The sequence below is a fragment of the Erythranthe guttata genome, chromosome 7 (assembly GCF_056151865.1).
Source record: "Erythranthe guttata isolate IM_541 chromosome 7, IM_541, whole genome shotgun sequence".
Taxonomy (NCBI): Eukaryota; Viridiplantae; Streptophyta; class Magnoliopsida; order Lamiales; family Phrymaceae; genus Erythranthe; species Erythranthe guttata.
Window position 1 is genome coordinate 1357689 of NC_142539.1, and position 14634 is coordinate 1372322.

The 14634-nt window shown below is 37.5% G+C and overlaps 3 protein-coding genes across 4 annotated transcripts; 1 reads left to right on the forward strand and 2 right to left on the reverse strand.

The window, feature by feature from the left end:
- Window positions 1-2626: 2626 nt before the first annotated feature.
- Window positions 2627-3880, reverse strand: LOC105949494 (P-loop containing nucleoside triphosphate hydrolases superfamily protein). Its single transcript, XM_012972801.2, has one exon. It carries the CDS (start codon window positions 3646-3648, stop codon window positions 2776-2778), a length of 873 nt encoding a protein of 290 aa, XP_012828255.2. The 5' UTR covers window positions 3649-3880; the 3' UTR covers window positions 2627-2775.
- A 1306-nt stretch (window positions 3881-5186) lies between these two features.
- Window positions 5187-11845, forward strand: LOC105977591 (mediator of RNA polymerase II transcription subunit 33A). 2 transcript variants are annotated; one of them, XM_088820590.1, is made up of 12 exons: window positions 5187-5901; window positions 6812-6922; window positions 7050-7388; window positions 7478-7764; window positions 7844-7935; window positions 8023-8374; window positions 8472-8682; window positions 8838-8952; window positions 9042-9203; window positions 9405-10065; window positions 10317-10523; window positions 10611-11845. In XM_088820590.1, exons 1-12 carry the CDS (start codon window positions 5615-5617, stop codon window positions 11696-11698), a joined length of 3912 nt encoding a protein of 1303 aa, XP_088676716.1. In that variant the 5' UTR covers window positions 5187-5614; the 3' UTR covers window positions 11699-11845. The 2 variants fall into 2 exon arrangements, with proteins under 2 accessions (XP_088676716.1, XP_088676717.1); XM_088820591.1 differs by having other exon boundaries at window positions 5323-6700; window positions 6746-6922.
- MEF18 (mitochondrial editing factor 18) lies at window positions 7001-13826 on the reverse strand. The gene is given in 6 exon segments (XM_088820592.1): window positions 7001-7703; window positions 8016-8372; window positions 8479-8672; window positions 9374-10192; window positions 10289-13808; window positions 13810-13826. Coding segments are annotated over 2 exon segments (1998 nt in total). The 5' UTR covers window positions 13818-13826; the 3' UTR covers window positions 7001-7703; window positions 8016-8372; window positions 8479-8672; window positions 9374-10192; window positions 10289-11818.
- Between the last annotated feature and the right edge of the window lie 808 nt (window positions 13827-14634).

Sequence of the window (14634 nt, forward strand, 5' to 3'; positions counted from 1 at the left end):
AATTCAACATCATCTTTTAGATTACGTGGAATATGCTCTACTTTGTACTCGTTTTGTGCAACATTGCAGTTTCTGATACACCACAATCTGATATTTACAAGTCAAGAGACACATCTTATGATCATCTTGTTTCAAAATGTGGAGCTTAAATGAGATAAAACGGGTACAAACTGGAGAATATTCCACATAATCTAGAATATTCTACTAAATTTGACACTACAAGGATGAACGTGTAAGAAAATTCATAGTTGATGGATTGTTGTTAATTATCCAAACAAGAGGGGTTCTTTTGTAATTTGACCTTACTTCAGGGGTCGTGACCGTAATTTACCCTTATCTTTTTAGCTTGGCCAATACTCAAATAAGTTTCAAAAGTTTCTTCTTCCATAACAAAAAGGCAATAAAGCAATTCTTCTTTTTGCACCCTTTCTTTTTATTTATTTATTTACAAGGCCTCGTATTTAAAAAAAAATCTTTTTTTTACTAAGTATACATTTCATAGGCTGGCCAAATCTAACGAGATCATAATAATTAGATGTGAATTATGAGAAATTGACTTTCAATTATTGGAATACCACGAATACAAGTCAATTGCTATGTGAACCCTTTCTTCTTTTTATTTTTATTTTCATAATACAAGTTGTTATTTAATAAAACTCAATTAGTTGGGGATGAGCAATAATTTTAATAATTTTGACAATAATTTTCAATATCTTTTGATTAAAAGATTGAGGATTATTTCACAAGTTCTTCGTCAACTAAGCGATCGAAAACAAACGTGAATTATAATCACTATTTTATTAAGACCAGTTTAATTATGTTGTAATTGAGTGGACATACATCTTTATTATACGCTACACTCGGTGAATTTCATCGGATTATATTCTGCAATATAACCTAATGTATAAAATTTATGCGATGCAGAAGAACATTTGATTAATTCTCTCATATTTTTGTGAATTTAATCACCTCCAAGATTATATATTATTATCAACCCTGGTGAGGTTTGTAACATGATTTGAATTTCTCAAAGAAAAAAAAGATATATTATTGAAAATATTTTTTATAATGTTCAATTTGGGCAATATAATTAGTTATTGCTTGGAGGATTGGATAACACAAGTCTTCTTGAGTCAAGCTAAAGGCTGCTATATATGTATGGGTCCCACCGCCTCAATCTTTATTTAATCTATGACTAAATATTTATTTAATCTTTAATCATGCGATGAATTATGTACAAAGGTCTATTTATTTATTATTTTAAAGAAATATCAATAAAATTAAATTAAAAAATTGAAGTAATAGAAAATCCATGGAAATTTGTATTTGTTTAAACAAGTACTTGTAGACAAATAAGGGCGTTAGTACTTTGAAAATCTAACTCATTTTTTTTTATATATATAATTAATTAAATCAAGATTTAAGGACGACTTGTGTATTTTTAATTACGTTAACACAAAAGGATTGACCCATTAATCAAGGATAATTAAGTTATTTGCTGTGTTTTGGCTGGCAACTTACCTTTGAATACAACATATAATAATAGGGTTTATTGATTGTCTTTTCTTGACTTTAGTTGGTAATAATAAACACAATTTTGCATATATAAGCAATGATTTCATTTTTTATTTTTAATAATCAATTGCCACCCTTGCAAGTCTGACTTGGTATTTATGAAACCTAAAACAATAAGTAATTAATATTATTTTATATATCTGAAATGTTAAATGTCATCTATCGGTTTGACTTCGAACGTGATTTTGACTATTTTTCAATCTAATTTCGGCAAAAAGTTAAAGCTTTCTAATGTAACACTTGAATCAACTAAACTGAATGTCAGGTGACAAAATTATATATGAACGAATTACATTTTAAATTTTAAATAACTCAAAACATCAAAGTTGTTGGCGATATTCGTTGAATTATGCAGTAATTCTAATTAATATTTATTTAATTTAATCAAAGCCAAAAATTCAAATATGCTAGCCATGTTGTACCTTGCAGTTCAATTCAATTTTCAATACATAGTCTCCACTCTTTCAACAAATAAAAGAAATCAATCAAGGGTGGCCTAGCGGTTGGAGCAAGTGAGCTTGGGTCAATTGACCCAAGTTCGAATCCCCTTGCCAACGGTCGCTAGGTCGAGCTTGTCACACATGGTTAGCCTAGTGTGGTTTACATCTCTCGTATGGTTTGCAAGCTATTATACGAGAGTGAGAGTGTAGGTTTACCCAGTGCACCTATATGGTTGGCTGCGGGTTCCTGCATTACCAAAAAAAAAAAAAAAAAAAAAAAAGAAATCAATTTCCTGCAAGTGTTCATATTTCTTTATTTTCTCAACAAACATTAAACAACTTTCTTAGGTTTAAAAACGAATATACCTACCATGTTGTAATAAGATATATCTGTCCTGCCCATCTGCAGATGTGAGAGGCCAATTGGCATATATACAATGTATATACGCGTACTGATAACTACCCACTCTGCACACATACAAGTGTGTAGATCTATTCGAACGAATATGTATATATATTATCTCATAAATTGACTAGAGATGCATCCTTTTATTTGCTATAACTAACAAGAAAAATTCGAACAACCTCCCAAAACCTATCTCGAAACCAAATTACGATGAAACCCTACTCATCAATCTAAATGCGAAAAAAACGTTAATGCAAGTCCGGCGACTTCGAAATCACAAACAAGACAAATCTCACAAAGTTAGTAGAATTTGTATGTAACAAACAGATTACAAGAAATATCACCACGAGTTACCTAAATCGCCGCTCGCCTTTGATGCACTTTAGCCTTTTCGGCGTCGATAATGGAGCCCACAATCTCCACCGATCTCTCCAAATCACCTTCCTTATTCACAACAACATAATCGAACTCGTTCAAATTCTTAAGCTCTTCCTTAGCCGAAGCAACCCTCATAAGCAACGCCTCTTTACTCTCCGTTTTCCGACCAATCAATCTCTTCACCAAAGCCTCTTCACTTTCCGCCACTAAAAACACGAAAATCGCACTATCTTTCAATATCCTTCTCAGAGTCGAAGCACCCTGTATATCGACTCTCAACACGATATCGTACCCTTTCGCCATGTAATCCCTAATTTGCTTTTTCGGGACCCCTTTATAATCGCCGTAAACCAATGCATACTCCAAGAACTCGTTTTTTTCGATCATCGATAAAAACTCGTCTTTGCTGATAAAAAAGTAATCTTTGCCGTCGATTTCTCCGGGTCTTTTCGCGCGGCTAGTGGCGGTGACGACGAAATGCAAATCTTTTCTAACTTCTCTCAATCTTTTGATCACGGCATCTTTTCCTACGCCGCTGGGCCCACTGAATACGATGATCTGAGGGTTAGGGTTTGGGGCGATGGGTTCGGAGCTGAATTTCGAGCCCAATGAGTCTTCTAGAGACCGAAAAACTTCGACCCGACCCGCATCGGTTGCGGTGTTTACTGCAACAGGGGTGTGCGAATTCGCTGAAATTGTTCTGCGGAATCTGGATTTTAGGGTTTCGAAATTCCGCGAACGTATCGAATAGGATTGCGAATTGGGGAAAGGGTTTATCAGGATTGGGGAAATTGGAAATGGGGTGTGGTGGGATTTTGAGATGGAGAAGCAGATTCTTCGGATTAGCATTGAATTTACTGGAACTGGAATCAGCAACGCAACTGCTTAAATTCAATTCAGCTTCGATCGAATTTAGGAATAATAAGAACGTGAAGCTCCGACAATGTGGGTGAATTAAGTATCGGATTTCCTTTTTTGCCGCGAATTTGTGGAGAATCAGAGACTCCGAGTGAAGAAATGAAATTAGGGTTTATCTGATTTTGTTTTCCTCCCCCTTTCTTCTGGATTTTACATGGGCCCGAAATTGGAATTGGGTTATTAAATGAAGCCCATATTTGTTGGACTGGGCTTCTGGATTTTACATGGGTCCGAAAGGGAATGCCCAATTGTATTACTTTGAGTTCGTCTTTTAGTCCTACTTACATCAGCTAGATCGAATGCCGCGTTACTAAGTCATGCATCAATGTGTTACATTTTGAATTTTATATAAATTAAAACATCAAACTTGTGGGAAATGTTCATTGATTCATGCATATTTTTCCTGCCCAACATCCAATCTTGATGATCCAAGTTAGGTTAGAAAATCAATTCAAAGAACTACAAAATTCCGTTTTCTGAGTTTTGTCAAATTCAGACTCGAAAATGGACAAAATTGATATTTATCACATCCCTTTACAAAATTATTTAATTAATTTGGCCCTCATGGAATCACTCATCTAATTAAAAAAAAGAACAAATATATATATATGATGAGGGTTTAGATAAAAATGGTGGTGGACTTATTAAAAGGCAATGAGCATTATTACAAGTCACTAGGTCTCACCCACCAACAAATCATCATGTGTATGCCAACTATGCCTAAAAAAAGCTGCACGCCAAACAAATCATAGGCAAAATTTAATTATTTTTTTATTTTAAACACAAATAATATAAGAAAGAGTAGCTTTTTATTACAACCTAAAGCAATATATGTCATCACAAAAGGCCAACTTATGATAGGGATATACCACCATGTCTTCATCTCTACCCACCCCTAACCACTATAGAATCTTTTTTTAGTATTTCTTGAAAACTAAATCACTTACATAAATATATAGGCACGTGGTTAAGTGTGTCCATCATACACTAATTTGGATTGGTTTAATCTAATCCACATTCTAATCTTGAAGCTCTAATTTGGATTAAGATGGTGTTTGTAAATACTTATTCACAAGTAGAAGTCAATCAGTTAAATGAATATTATGTGCTTATTTCTAAAAGTTGGAAGTTTTTGAAAATATATTGAAAAATCAACTTACAATTAAAAAACAGGTTTATGAGTGCTTTAGAAAAATAGCTTAAATAAACACGCTTATTTTAAGAGATCCAAAAGCAAAAGTTAATTTTACGAGTACCTAAAACTAAATTATAAGCTAAGAAAAAGCTCATAAGTTATTTCTGAAAGCCGGCGATCCAATAAAAAAAAGAAGATTTGGATAAGCTCTTGGTTTCTTCTAAATTTCTTTAAACATTTACAAGTAATTGAGATATATATATATATATATATAATGATTTTGCAATTTGCCGAAGAATTATGTATATTTTGTGAAGAAAGTTTAACATAAAAAGAAGCCATATAAATCCTTTGACTTGGTTTTTATATCAGTTACTAGTACTACTGTACATTGCACTATATATAGTGTGTACTTTCCACCTAATTAGCCAAGTATAATAACAAACCACTCCTCATCTCTCTCTCTCTCTCACACACACACACGAACACACACACACACACACAGTGCCCCCATAACTTATAGCTGCTCCAAAGCATTGGGTTTTGACATTAACTTTCTAAAAACCAACCACATTGAACCAATCTTGAATTCCTCTTGAGATCTCCATTTTCCTAATTCTTACCTGTTTTCACTACCAATACACACAACAAAACACACACTAATACACACAGTTTCTTGAATCAAAACTCAAAACACACGTACACACACACACAAAAGGAAGGTGAATAGGTGATGAAGGGCTTGTGAAGAAGAATCAGACAATGGAGGTAGCAACAGGCCATATGAAGTGCAGGAGCATATGGGAGAGTATAATAGGACAAACAAAGGTGGCCCAATCAAAGGGCAGCGATCCGATGACGTGGTCGATACAAATATCGTCGGAATTGAGGTCACTTGGGATAAGTTTGCCTTGTGTTGAACTAGGCAAACATTTGGTATCACACATTTGCTGGCAAAACAATGTACCCATTGCTTGGAAGTTCTTGGAACAAGCTTTATCTCTCAAGATTGTGCCACCTTTTCTTGTTCTTGCCTTGCTCTCTTTGAGGTCCTTTTTTTATTTTTTTATTGTATGGGTTGATTTCTTTGGCCAAGTTTCAATCTCTAGTGGTGTTTGCTCTCTCTCTCTCTCTCTCTCTCTCTCTCTCTCTCTCTCTCTGACATGGTATTGTTTCAAAGTTTCTATCTCTCTCTGACATGGGATTGTTTCAAAGTTTCTATCATTAGTGTCTCTCTCTCTTTCTGACATAGTATTGTTTCAAAGTTTCTATCTTTAGTCTCTCTCTCTCTCTCACATGGGATTGTATCAAAGTTTCTATCTTTAGTATCTCTCTCTCTCTCTCTCTCTCTCTCTCTCTCTCTCTCTCTCTGACATGGTATTGTTTCAAAGTTTCTCTGTAGTCTCTCTCTCTGTCTCTCTGACATGGTATTGTTTCAAAGTTTCTATCTCTCTCTGACATGGGATTGTTTCAAAGTTTCTATCATTAGTGTCTCTCTCTCTTTCTGACATAGTATTGTTTCAAAGTTTCTATCTTTAGTCTCTCTCTCTCTCACATGGGATTGTATCAAAGTTTCTATCTTTAGTATCTCTCTCTCTCTCTCTCTCTCTCTCTCTCTCTCTCTCTCTCTCTCTCTCTCTCTCTCTCTCTCTCTCTCTCTCTCTCTCTCTCTCTCTCTCTCTCTAAGTTTAATCACATGGGATTGTATCAAAGTTTCTATCTTTAGTATCTCTCTCTCTCTCTCTCTCTCTCTCTCTCTCTCTAAGTTTAATCACATGGGATTGTTTCAAAGTTTCTATCTTTAGTGATATTTGTTTTCTTGAAAGTTGTTTACACTTGTTATCTCTAGTGATTAGCATTTTCACTTTGCATGTTTACACTTGTTATCTCTAGTGATTAGCATTTTCACTTTGCATTTGGCTGATTTTCAGTGATTTTATTTGGTTGTATGTTGAACAGGGTAATCCCACATCGGCATTCTTGTCCAGCAGCATTTAGACTATACATGGAACTCCTTAAGAGGCATGCTTTCTCACTCAAAGAGTACACCAATTTGCCAAACTATCACAAGTGAGATTACTTGCAACGTTTCGTTCACAAACTCTTAAAATTTTGCAACAATTCAAACTTTCAAGAACCGTTAGTCGATTTTACGAAATGCAAACTCATAACACGATAGCAATTTTTTTTAATGCAGGACAATGAATTCAATAGACAAAGTTCTCGACTTATCTCAGATATTTGGCTTGCAAGAAAACGAAGCTAGTGCACAGCTGGTTCTTTTCGTCTTTTCCACTGTTTGGCGGTTAGTCGATGCAGCACTAGATGACGAAGGATTACTTCAACTTACAGAGAACGAGCCTAAATGGCCTGTAAGACCACAAGATATGGAAATAGACAATGTATACGAAGAGAAGAGAAAAGAATACAGCGATATATTGCAAAATGTTAACACTATTATGGCTGTTGAGTTAATCGGCCAGTTCTTACAAAACAAAGTGACTTCTAAGATTCTTTACCTGGCGCGACAAAACATGTCCGAAACCGTAATCCTTTTTACATTCTTCTTGCACATTTTATACATCAGCCATGTAATAGGAGCGTTTTTACGTCTTTTCTTGTCAGGTGCACGCACTGGGAAAGCTTTATACAGCGTATGCAGCTGCTTCTAGAACATTCATCCGCTCTGAGAAACTCGAAATGTATCTCACCGGAAATCCTTCTGCAGTTAATATCGGACACTCACAAGATTAAGGTCCATCCAGTTGTACAAGCCACGCCCCTCGTTAACTCTGCTGGTCTCTGTATCGGGACTAGTCAATCTGCTCTATGGCTTCCTCTTGATATGCTTCTAGAGGATGCAATGGATGGTTCACAAGTCAATGCCACAAGCGCCATAGAAATTATCACAGGTAAAAAAGAAAAAGTACATTTTTTTTTCTTAAGTTCTATCGTTGTACTATTGCCTAAGAGATTGTAATATTTATGCAGGTTTAGTTAAGTCCCTTCAAGCAATTCATATCACTTCTTGGCACGCGATATTTCTAGGACTTTGGATGGCTGCTCTACGCCTTGTTCAGAGAGTGAGAAAAAAATATAAGCTGTTTCTTATTTTTGTACTATGAAATATGAAAGTTCTTGTTTAAAAGAAAATAGCATTTACCTTATAGGAGAGGGATCCTATTGAGGGGCCCGTGCCTCGTTTGGACACTCGTCTGAGCATGTTGTTGTCAATCACAACTCTGGTAGTTGCCGATCTTGTTGAGGAAGAGGAAAGTGTTGCAGTAGATGAGTTTGAATATGGTCTGGAAATCAAGCATCGGATTTCCGGGAAAAGGCGTATGGATTTGATATTCAGTCTTCAGAATCTACATGAATATCAGAGCTTGCTAACTCCACCTCAGTCAGTCATTTCTGCTGCTAATCAAGCTGCAAGTAAAGCAATGATGTTTATATCTGGCATCAATGTTGGTACTGCGTATTTTGATTCCATCAGCACCATGGATATGCCAATTGACTGCTGTAAGTAATACGATGTTGATAGGTTGGTGAAGATATTTGCGGGATAAAATAGTTCAGCAAAAATGGAATCTGAAAATCGATTTTTATTATTTTGCAGCTGGTACCTTGCATCATTTAATAGTCGAGTCATGTATAGCCAGGAATCTTCTGGATTCTTCTGCTTATCTCTGGCCAGGTTACGTAAATGGGCATATTAACCAACTACCCCACAATGTTCCTACGGAAGTTCCTGGCTGGTCATCATTTCTGAAAGGAGCATCTCTAACTGCAGTAATGATAGATGCTTTAGTCTCTACTCCTGCGTCAAGGTATGCACAGAAATTAAAATCGTTTAAAGAAATAGATTGTTTAGAATTGAAGACAGTATTGCAGTTAAATGATTTTTCATTATTTCCGTAAGCATTGCTTAATGGTTTTTCCGAGAGTAAAGCAACTGAATTCGAGCTCATGCATCTAATGGAAGCTTTGCAGAGATCGAAAAGGTCTTTGAGATTGCATGCAAAGGATCAAATGATGAAAGAATAGCCGGGGCTACTATTCTTTGTGGGGCATCATTGATTCGGGGATGGAATATTCAGGTAGTGAGACATTAAGCGCTGGTACTCTGTTTTCTCCAAACTACGTCGACAAGTTTTTTAACTATGTATAGCTTTTGATATATATGCAGGAACACACTGTTTATTTCATAACTAGATTGTTATCTCCACCAGTTCCGGCCGACTATTCTGAGAACGAGAGTCACTTGATAAGCTATGCGCCCATGCTCAATGTTCTCCTTGTGGGAATAGCACCAGTTGACTGTGTTCAGATTTTCTCCCTCCATGGTTTGGTATGTTCACTTTTACGCTATATTTATCAACATTATATGTAGGTTCTATTTTTCGATGAGCCCTGATTTATTTACAATTGAAATAAAAGAACATGTAAGATCAAGAAATGCTTCAAATATAGTTCTACGATCCATGAAATGTTTGTGAGGAAGTAAGAAAAGCGATTCACCTTGATCTAATGGAGAACTTATCTTCAACAGGTTCCAGAGCTTGCTGGTTCATTAATGACAATATGTGAGGTTTTCGGTTCATGCGTGCCGAATATCTCATGGACCCTGACCACAGGAGAAGAAATATCAGCCCACGCTGTGTTTTCAAATGCTTTTGCTCTTCTTCTAAAGCTATGGAAGTTCAATCACCCTCCTGTTGAATATGGCATAGGAGACGTACCTCCGGTAGGATCCCAACTCACTCCAGAGTACCTATTACTGGTGCGAAACTCCCACCTAATATCTTCCGGGAACTCACTCAAGGAACCAAACCGAAGAAGACTTGCGCGAGTAGCATGTTCTTCATCTTCGAAACCCATATTTGTGGACTCATTTCCCAAACTTAAGGTGTGGTATAGGCAGCATCTGGCTTGCATAGCTTCCCCCCTCACCGGTCTTGTCAATGGTACTCCAGTTCATCATACTGTTGATGCCTTACTTAACATGATGTTCAGAAAAATAAACAGAGGTAACCAGTCTGTGGCTAATGTTACATCTGGAAGTAGTAATTCCTCTAGACTTGGAAGTGAAGAAGGTTACCTAAGGCCTAAATTGCCTGCTTGGGATATTCTTGAAGCCGTTCCTTTCGTGGCTGATGCTGCTCTTACCGCATGTGCTCATGGGAGATTGTCTCCTCGTGAACTCTGCACAGGTAAGTTTTTTATTGCAGTCTGATAAATATCTATCAATATGTATTTGGATCATCCAGTTTAGAGCAAATCTTGAACGAAGTGGCGACTTCCACGAATCTCACATTTCTGTTCTCCATTTCCTGCAACCTAGAAAAGATTAACTATAAAAAAAGACGAATGTTCGAGTGTGATTTTTGAATTTTAATCTGTAGTTAAGTTCAAGAATGTCAAGGTGCACTTTACTTTAATAATTTGCATTGTTGCACAATAGGGCTGAAAGATTTAGCTGATTATCTTCCCGCAACTCTGGCAACCATTGTCAGTTACTTCTCGGCTGAAGTGACTCGTGGAGTATGGAAGTCAGTTTTTATGAACGGGACCGATTGGCCTAGTCCAGCTGCTAATCTCTCAAGTGTTGAGGAACAGATCAAGAAAATATTAGCTGCCACCGGTGTGGATGTCCCCAGTCTTGCTGCAGGTTTTTTGCTTTTAACAAGACAAGTCTATTTGTAAAATGAATTTTCCAATCTCTCAAACTTCAACACCTTGCAAAACACTTATGCAGGAGTAAGTTCTCCAGCAGCACTTCCATTGCCTTTGGCTGCATTTGTGAGCCTCACAATAACCTATAAGCTCGATAAAGCCTCCCAACGTTTTCTTGATCTAGCGGGGCCCGCTTTGGAGACCCTTGCTGCAGGTTGCCCGTGGCCATGCATGCCGATCGTAGCTTCTTTGTGGACTCAAAAGGCGAAGCGGTGGAGCGACTTCCTTGTCTTTTCTGCTTCTCGCACGGTCTTCCTACACAGCAACGATGCTGTTGTTCAACTTCTGAGAAGCTGCTTCAGTGCCACCCTTGGCTTGAACACTAGCTGCTGCATCTCGAGCAATGGTGGAATCGGAGCGCTTCTTGGCCACGGATTTGGATCCCATTTCAACGGTGGGATCTCTCCCGTTGCACCAGGGATCCTATACTTACGTGTCTACCGCTCAATTAGAGATGTCATGTTTCTAAGAGAGGAGATAGTTTCACTCCTCATGCAAACAGTAGAAGACATAGTGTGCTTAAAACCAAAGAAATCCAAATATGGGCACGCTTCTTTTGCTGCAGCATTAACCGAGGTGAAAGTAGCAGCATCTCTGGGAGCTTCTGTAGTGTTCTTAACTGGTGGATTAGGGCTGGTGCAGTCACTATTTAAGGAAACACTTCCATCTTGGTTTATGTCTATTCACCGGTCTGAAAAAGAAGGGAAAAGAGGCGGAATTCTTCCGATGCTGCGAGGGTACGCACTCGCGTATTTAGCTGCTCTTTGTGGAGCTTTTATTTGGGGTATCGACTCATCATTATCAGCAGCTTCTAAACGAAGGCCTAAAATTCTTGGATGCCACATGGAATTTCTGGCTAGTGCTTTAGATGGAAAGATTTCGGTTGGCTGTGATCCAGCCACTTGGCATGCTTATGTCTCTGGTTTCTTGAGTTTAATGGTGAGATGCACACCTACGTGGATATTGGAGTTGAATGTCGAATTGTTGACTAGACTATGCAAAGGACTGAGACAATGGAACGAAAATGAGCTTGCTCTTGCTTTGCTTGGAGTAGGTGGACATGGTACTATGGGCTCAGCAGCTGAAATGATCATCGAAACTGAGTTTTAACTTCAATTCTTTTTTTTTTTTCCTCTTTTTTTTGTAGATCAACTAGAATGGCTTGTACAGTAAGTAAACACATAGCTACTAATTCTTGGATAATCTATTTTGTAAGAGAAGTTCTTACCGTTACATAATACCACTATAACCAGGTGATCTCGCGAGTTTTTCACTTCGCATTTTGTTTCGCACGGAAAAAGCATCGTCCCATCTGCCTGCATCTGCGTAAAGGTTGGAGAGTAGAACTCTACTAGGACCATGTGATGGTTCCACCTTTGCCAAATTTTCAGCAGCTCTTTCTCCTATATCTGTATTGCCATGCATTTTACATGCAGCCAATAATGTACCCCATATGACAACATCTGCCTTCATAGGCATGCTTTTTACAAGTTCCTCTGCTTCTCTTAATCTTCCAGCTCTTCCGAACAGATCCACCATACATCCATAATGCTTGATGTTTGGTTCTAAACCGTATACAGTTTTCATGTTCTTGAAATGCTCTTCCCCTGCTTCCACCAAACCGGCATGGCAACACGCACTCAAGACTCCGATGAATGTAATCGAATTGAGATTTATGTTTCGCCTCTGCAATTCCGAGAAAATTCGTAAGGACATTTCTGCATGCCCGTGCATTGCCAAGCCACATATGATTGCATTCCAAGGCGAGACGTCTCTCGTTTCGTCTCGTACTCGATAGAACATTTCTAGAGCCAAATCGACGTTAGCACATTTCGCGTACATATCGATGATGGCAGCACCGAGATTGTCGCTAATCGGTATCGAGTTTCTATCAATGTAGTCATGAGCGCGTATTCCTTCATTCAAATCGCCCAAACTAGAAATTGCAGAAAAAACACCAATCATTGTAATTTCATTTGGCTTGATTCCCTTAGCCACCATTTCGTGAAAAAGTTTGATAGCCAAATTAAGCTGCCCGTTCTGCGAGTAACCAGAAATCATCGAGCTCCAAGAGAAAACATCCCTTTCAGGCATCATACTAAACAGATGACAAGCATCATTCACCATTCCATCTCTCATCAGTCCTGCTATAAGGGCATTCCAACAAGCTACATGATCCTTATTCGCTTCGTCAAATTGCAAACAAGCAAGTTCGATTTCTGCACAGGCTCCATAGAAATGAATCAATGTTGCCTGCATGAAGTCGAAACAATTGAATCCCATTTTCACCACTAAAACATGAAATTGCTGACCCTCAATTAACTTTGCAGCTTGTCCACAAGCGGAAACTATGTCAACAATCATAACTTCATTAGGGCACAATCCAGTGTACCTCATTTCAGAATAAAGTGCCAAAGCCTCTCTCAATCTCCCCACCTGCACATAACCATCAATCATCGTTCCCCAAGAAACCACGTCCTTTAAAGGAATCTCACCAAATATCTCTCTACCCAAATCAACCAGCCCCACTTTCACGTAACCATTCAGCATCACATTCCAAGAAACCACATTCTTTTCCACCATCTCATCGAAAATGATTCTAGCAACACTAACACATGAACTCATGCAGTAAAGGAGAACTAAGTTTGTCGAGACAATAACGGGCAAATGAAGACCAAGTTTCAAAACCAACCCGTGCAAAAGCTTCGCACTTCTCTCATCAGCATTGACACGTGCATAAGCCGAGATAACACTAGCCATGGTTACTTCTCCTGGAACCACCCCAGACAGCCTCATTTCTCTAAAAAGTCGAATTGCATCGACATAGTACTCGTTCTGAGCCAAACCCATGATCATAGTCGTGTACGATACACAATTTCTCAGCGGCATTTTCACAAACAGCTCGTACGCATCATCCAGACGACCATATTTTACATTCCCGGCAAGCATTATGTTGCATGATACATAATCCAACTTATGGGAGCTACCGAAAATCGATTTCGCACATGAAAACAGACCCAATTTAGAGTACATGCTCATCAAGCTGTTTTGTATGTAGACATTGGATTCTAGCCCAGATTTTAGCACGAGGGAATGCAGTTGCTGCCCATGGGAGATTAACGAAGGGGATGATGAGATGGATTTGAGTGCGGAAACTATTGAGGATTCCAATAAATTGGGTTTCCTGAGAAGGGTTTGGAAATCTGGAGGGGAAATTGTGCAGAAGCATTTGAATTTTATTTGGATTGAAAATTGCAAGATTTTGGCATTCAGAGCAGTAGTTTTCATTAGATGCTAGAGAGAGAGAAGAATGTGTGCTTGTTTTACCTAAAACAATTAAACTAAACAAAATTACAAATATGTAACATTAAAAATTTGTGTAAAGAACAATTATTAGTGACTATAATTTAAAAAAATTAAGACATTTGATGATATAAATACTGTAAAAAAATATTATTTATTTTAGGGTAAATTACAACCATCCCCTGAGGTATGGTCAAATTACGAGAACCCCTCTCCTGTTTGGGTAATTACAACCACCCCTAAACTATAAATATTCTTACACGTCCACCCTTGTGGTTTCAAATTTAGTGGGATCTTCTAGATTATATGGAATATTCTCAATTTTGGACCCATTGTATCACATTCGAGCTCTACATTTTAAAGCTAGATGATCATAAAATGTGTTTTATGGCTTGTATATATCATATTGTGGTGCATTAGAAACTGTATTTTTGCACAAAACGAGTTCAAACCATAGAACATTCCACGAAACCTAGATGATTATGTTGAATTTGACACCATAAAGGTGGAGATGTAAGAAGATTCATAATTGTGGAATAAATGTAATTATCCAAAATAGAAAGAATTTTTTTCATAATTTAACCATACGTCAGGGGTGGTTGTAATTTCCCCTTCATTTTAAAGTTGATTTCTTCCATTTTTTGGGGGCCATTTTAACACGTACTACTATGTGCTTTGTAACAAAAGTTTAGGCATAAAGAAGACATTTAATTATTTAAATGCTACAAAAATATGGTAAATTA

Bases quoted from the DNA above. Each gene is read 5' to 3' on its own strand.
- LOC105949494 (XM_012972801.2), bottom strand. From the start codon at position 3,648: ATGCTAATCCGAAGAATCTGCTTCTCCATCTCAAAATCCCACCACACC.
- LOC105977591 (XM_088820590.1), top strand. From the start codon at position 5,615: ATGGAGGTAGCAACAGGCCATATGAAGTGCAGGAGCATATGGGAGAGT. The intron at 8,375-8,471 runs GTAAGTAATACG...ATTATTTTGCAG, and splicing joins GGATATGCCAATTGACTGCT to CTGGTACCTTGCATCATTTA. The intron at 9,204-9,404 runs GTATGTTCACTT...TATCTTCAACAG, and splicing joins TTTTCTCCCTCCATGGTTTG to GTTCCAGAGCTTGCTGGTTC.